General features: G+C 51.7%; 1 protein-coding gene across 1 annotated transcript; it reads left to right on the top strand.

Moving 5' to 3' along the window:
• The first annotated feature begins 411 nt into the window (after positions 1 to 411).
• LOC125439197 (cortexin-3-like) lies at positions 412 to 4,606 on the top strand. The gene is made up of 2 exons (XM_048508196.1): positions 412 to 851; positions 4,067 to 4,606. The coding sequence occupies exon 2, from the start codon at positions 4,103 to 4,105 to the stop codon at positions 4,334 to 4,336; it is 234 nt and encodes a 77-aa protein (XP_048364153.1). The 5' UTR covers positions 412 to 851; positions 4,067 to 4,102; the 3' UTR covers positions 4,337 to 4,606.
• The last annotated feature ends 945 nt before the right edge of the window (positions 4,607 to 5,551 follow it).

Raw genomic sequence — 5,551 nt, 5'->3', positions numbered from 1 at the left:
GGCACCTTCCTGGCCAATACTGGGAGGAGGAGGAGGAGGAGGAGGAGGAGGAAGAGGAGGAGGAGGAGGGCTGTGGATTTATTACCCACCTTTTTTTACAAGCTCCTTTCCCTTCCTCTCCCCACAACAGACACCTTGTGAGGCAGGTGGGGCTGGGAGAGTTCTGAGAGAACTAGGACTGGTCCAAGGTCACCCAGCAGGAATGTCGGCGCACAGGGACACATCTGGTTCATCAGATAAGCCTCTGCCACTCAGGTGGAGGAGTGGGGAATCGAACCCGGTTCTCCAGATTGGAATCCACCTGCTCTTCACCACGACGCCACGCTGGAACAGAGAGAGGGCCTAAAAGATCCTTTGGTCTGATCCAGCAGAACTTCCCACAAACGCCCAGGCTCGCCTACCCAAACGGACCGCTGTGCAGAGATTCGAACCCAGGCCTCCACATCTGCCTCCCCAAACTTCCAGTTCCGACGCTGTGGGCCTGGAAGGACCAAAAGCATCTCCAGCCCACCCCTGGCAAATCTGCACAACAAATATGCTCCAGACATCACCATGGAGACCGGTTGCTAGGGGCAACAGCTTCACAGCATCTTTCCAGACGCAAGTGTGTGGGCAAGGAAGAGGGCCCGGTCCCCAAAAAGCCCCAGCCCCATTTCTATCTGGGTCCGGGGCAAGGGGGGCTTCCTTCCCCAGAGGTGGTCCCTCCTGCACCTTTTGGGGACGATTGAGCCCTTGTGACCTGACTGCCTTGTCCACCATCAGGAAGCCAGAAGAAGCCTGCTGTCTAAGAATCCTCCTGTCATTTCATCGGCTAAATCCAGTGGATCTCTGCTGCCAGGTAACCCGCGCAGGTGAGGATCTCTCCTTTCCCCTTCCTGGGGGTAATGCCTACCACGTGGGGTGGCGGAAGAAGAGGGAGGGGGTGGCAGGCACTTAGGGGGCAAGGCAGATGGGGTGGGGACTTAGAAAGTGGGAAGGGGGCTCCCGTGTTCTCCGAAGGGTCTCCGAGGGCCGCAGCAAATGCGCTTTGGGCACACCTGGGAATTCAGTTCAAAAGCCAGCCGGGCACTCTGAGATCTCCCAGTAGACGTCTGGTTTAGCCGTCAGTGACGAGCAGCATCACACCGCAGTTAGGCTGCAGTTCAGTCGGTAGAGCGTTTGATTCAACAGAATCAGGAATTTGGCGATGTGGAGGACCTCCGCCTGAGATCCGGGAGAGCAGCTGCCAGTCCGAGTAGACCAGGGGTAGGGAACCTGCGACTCGAGAGCCGCATGCGGCTCTTCTGCCCTTGCACTGCGGCTCCACGAGCTGAGCCGCCGACCCCATCCTTGCCCGCCCTGCAGGCAGCAGGGCGGGTGCACCAACTGCCCGCGGTCGGCTGGGCCGCGCCACAGGCTTCCCCTCTCGCCTGCCCCATTGGAGCGGGGTGGGCGCTTTCCCGGCGACCGGTGAGGCCGAGCCACTGGCTTCATCCTTGCCCGCCCTGCAGGCAGCAGGGCGGATGCATCCATGCGCTTCTCAGAATGAGCGGAGTAAAAGGTAAAAAAACCCCAATATATACAGTGTTCTCTTTATTTTAAATGTCAAAAATTATTTGCGGCTCCAAGTGTTTTCTTTTCCCGTGGAAAACGGGTCCAAATGGCTCTTTGAGTGTTAAAGGTTCCCTACCCCTGGAGTAGACAATACCTTGATGGCTTAGTGCAGTGGTGGCGAACCTATGGCACGGGTGCCAGAGGTGGTACTCAAAGCCCTCTCTGTGGGCATGTACAAACAGAGTTCATCATGTTGGGGGGGAAATTCCCCCCCCACACACACACACATCTAGGCTGGCCTGGGCCGCTGGGCTCGATTATTAGCATTAAACCTAAGACCTAGTTTTGGGGAAGCAGTGTAGGTAACCCTGTTAAGCGCTGTTAAACCCCATTGATTTTCATGCAAAAAACTAAAGCGTGATCCTTTACCTGGGAGTAAGCTCGGTTGCTGGCAATGGGGCTTGCTTCTGAGTAAACCCTCCTGGGGTCGTGATTCGCCCGTTCGAAGAGTTGCACGGTTGCTTCAAAGCAAAGCCAACAACTACCACCAAGCTTACTCCCAAGTAACGCACACCTCGGAGCCAACCACTTTTTCTTAACTAAAACCTCAGTATTCAGGTTAAATTGCCGTGTTGGCACTTTGCGATCGATAAGTGGGTTTTGGGTTGCAGTTTGGGCACTCGGTCTCGAAAAGGTTCGCCATCACTGGCTTAGTGGCAGAGCATTTGTTTTGCATACAGAAGGTCATAGGTTCTAACCCCAGCCTCTCCAATTAAAAGGGCCAACTAGGAGGAGACAGGCAAGACCTACTTGAGACCTCTGTACAGCAGCTGTCAATCAGAGTAGAGTTCCCTGACCTGACTGCCAGGGTTAGCAACTCCAACTCTATGGTTTACCACAGAGTCCGCCCCCAAAGATCCAGCATGGTGTAGTGGTCAAGAGCAGGTGCATCACTCGCTTCCCGGTCCTTGTAACAGGGATGGCACCTAGTTGATTGAGGTACATTCCTAACCCCAATGTAGTTGTTACATAAAATATGGATGGTGATTGTATCTGGGTGATTGGGATGCCTTCCTGTCAATGTAACGGTTACAAAGTATATGTACTCAGCCTGCTATATGTTACCACCGCTGTAATGGGACATTCTGTCCTTGATCTTTGCTTTATGGCTTCACACGCTTGGGAGATAACTAGGCTTATCCCTGACTTATCCTACTCCCACGGGAAATGGGATGTCTTCGTTGCTCTGTATGGGCAGAAGTCAAAGTGGCGTTTATCTCTGTCTGTCACTGACCGTGGGTCGTTCAGGCCCCACATTCTTTGGGAAAACAGGAGAGGGGTTGTTTTTGAATAAAGGGGATAGCGAAAGCCAGGTTCGCCAGAGCTGGCTTCTTGCAAGCTGGGTGCTTCCTTACCTTTCCAATAAACGCTGCGGATCAACGATGCAGAGTCCGTTTCTTGATTCAAGGATAAAGACCTAACAAGATGCCGAGGACTAAAGAAGAAGAAGAAGAAGAGTTTGGATTTATATCCCCCCTTTCTCTCCTGCAGGAGACTCAAAGGGGCTGACAATCTCCGTGCCCTTCCCCCCTCACAACAAACACCCTGTGAGGTAGGTGGGGCTGAGAGAGCTCCGAGAAGCTGTGACTAGCCCAAGGTCACCCAGCTGGCATGTGTGGGAGTGTACAGGCTAACCTGAATTCCCCAGATAAGCCTCCACAGCTCAGGCGGCAGAGCTGGGAATCAAACCCTGTTCCTCCAGATTAGATACACGAGCTCTTAACCTCCTACGCCACTGCTGCTCCTAAACCTGGGAACTTCTGCATGTGTCCTACCACGGAGCCACGGGCCCTCTGTAGAGATTATCTATTGCCTTTCTTCCTGTCTATGGCAAGGGCTGAACGGAGGGAGCTCAACGGGGACGTGACGGCATCCATTTCTCCAAGGGAACTGATTTCTATTATCTGCTGATCTGTTGCTATGTCCATGCAATATGGGTCAGGTGGAGACACTCGATCATTGTGTAAGGTTTGCAAAAATCAGAATGTCGCAATCTGCACTTAGCCCATTTCTGTATAACAATCTAACCGATGCTCTTAAGATACCTATGCTTTTGAACAACATGGATCCCACAGTGTGCGAGAATGTAGCAAAAATTTCTACTAAAGATAATAGACATAAGTCTAGATGAATACCAATCAATGTCTATGTATTATGACCACATATAGCCAGCAGTAATTTTTCTAGCTTCTGTCAGTATCCGATGACGTTTAAGTGAGTCAACTTAGCTGAAGGAATGTCCTATAGTTACAGAAGGACCATGTATATATTTTAGTACCAGTGTCTATAACTGTGAGCAATAATGGGCAAATTTTGTATGCTTATTTTGTATGTTTATTTTATGCCAATAAAGGCTTATTACTATTACTGCTGATCTGTTACCGTTACAGGTGAACTCCAGCTACACCTCGGGGTCGGCCCGGCAAAATATGTACCCCCTTGTTCTAACCAGCTGCTTATCTCCCCCACACAGGGCCGGCCAAACAAGAGCCCTCTGCGTTTGGTAGCAATGGCGGAAGGTCCGAGCGGCTCCCTGCCACCCTTGGCCAGTGCTATCCTGCCCACGCCAGTGCTGAGCTTGGAGCAAAGAGCCGCCTTGGTCTTCGTGTTCCTCCTCTTCGTCGTCCTGGGCTTGCTGATCGTCCGTTGCTTCCGGATCTTGCTGGATCCCTATCGCAGCACCCCGACCTCCACGTGGACCGACTACATGGAGAAAGACACCTTCGGTTACCGGCTGGCCTGACGAAGGAACGGCGTCCTCAAGGCGGAGAGACGGCGGCCCGGAAGGGGCCCAAATACTCTCTTTGGCCTGGGAGTCTCTTGATCTTGGGGGTGCCGAGACTGGCGGAGAAGCAGTCTCAGGCGTTTGGGCCCGGATGGATTTGGGGACTGGTGTGCAGAGCCTGTGTAGTGCGCAGGAGTTTCACAAAACACACAGTGCCAGTGGTGGGATCTAAAAATTTTAGTAACAGGTTCCCATGGTGGTGGGATTCAAACAGTGGCGTAGCGCCAATGGGGCTGGGCGGGGCACGACGGGGGCGTGGGCGGGCATTCCGGGGGGGGGGCATTAATAATTTCTCTGTTACTGTAAAAAAAACTCTTACTGTAAAAAAAAAGTTCCTAATTTCCAGCTGGTATCTTTCTGTCCATTATTTAAACTCATTATAGCAAGTCCTATCGTCTACTGCCAACAGAAACAACTACTTCTCCTCTAATTGACTGCCTGTCAAATACTTAATACTTTCAAATAATTTTGTTTCTAGAACTCAAAAGAAGGATACTTTCCTTAAACAAGGAACTTTACCATATTGCTAAAACATGTTTTTAAAACAGCCCAACGGGGAGAATTATCCCGTTTTCTACCTTCGCTAACCAGCCACCTAGGAAACAACAGGACTTTATGGTTTTTGGACCTAATGGAATTTCTAACGGAAAAGCGGACCCAATTAGTGACCCCCTCTCGGCACACACAGATAATTAGTCACCCCCTCTCGGGAACTGGTGAGAACCTGCTGGATCCCACCTCTGCACAGTGCCTATGACATGCGGGCTTATTCTCTGAATCTGGCCCCGGGTGGTCAGAGAACTGCATGCTGGGAAATGTCTTGGGAGTCGTGCCACGGCTGTACAGAACATACGTGTCAATTAAATTGAATCAAACCAAATATTCTATTATTTGTTTACTTTTTTTCTCCCTACCTTGCCATTCTCCCCAACGGGGAACCAAAGCAGCTGAGGTCATGCTCCTCTCCTCCAGTGTGGTGTACCGTGGCTAAAGAGCAGGTGGATTCTAATCTGGAGAACCGGGTTCGATTCCCCGCTCCTCCACCTGAGTGGCAGAGGCTTGTCTGGCGAACCAGATGTGTTTCCGCACTCCTGTATTCCTGCTGGGTGACCTTGGGCTAGTCACAGTTCTCTCAGAACTCTCTCCGCCCCACCTGCTTCACAAAGTGTCTGT

This window comes from Sphaerodactylus townsendi, linkage group LG01 (assembly GCF_021028975.2).
Source record: "Sphaerodactylus townsendi isolate TG3544 linkage group LG01, MPM_Stown_v2.3, whole genome shotgun sequence".
Lineage (NCBI taxonomy): Eukaryota > Metazoa > Chordata > Lepidosauria > Squamata > Sphaerodactylidae > Sphaerodactylus > Sphaerodactylus townsendi.
This window is presented reverse-complemented; position numbering and strand designations above follow the sequence as displayed.

Coding starts and splice junctions, on each gene's coding strand:
- LOC125439197 (XM_048508196.1), top strand. CDS start 4,103: ATGGCGGAAGGTCCGAGCGGCTCCCTGCCACCCTTGGCCAGTGCTATC.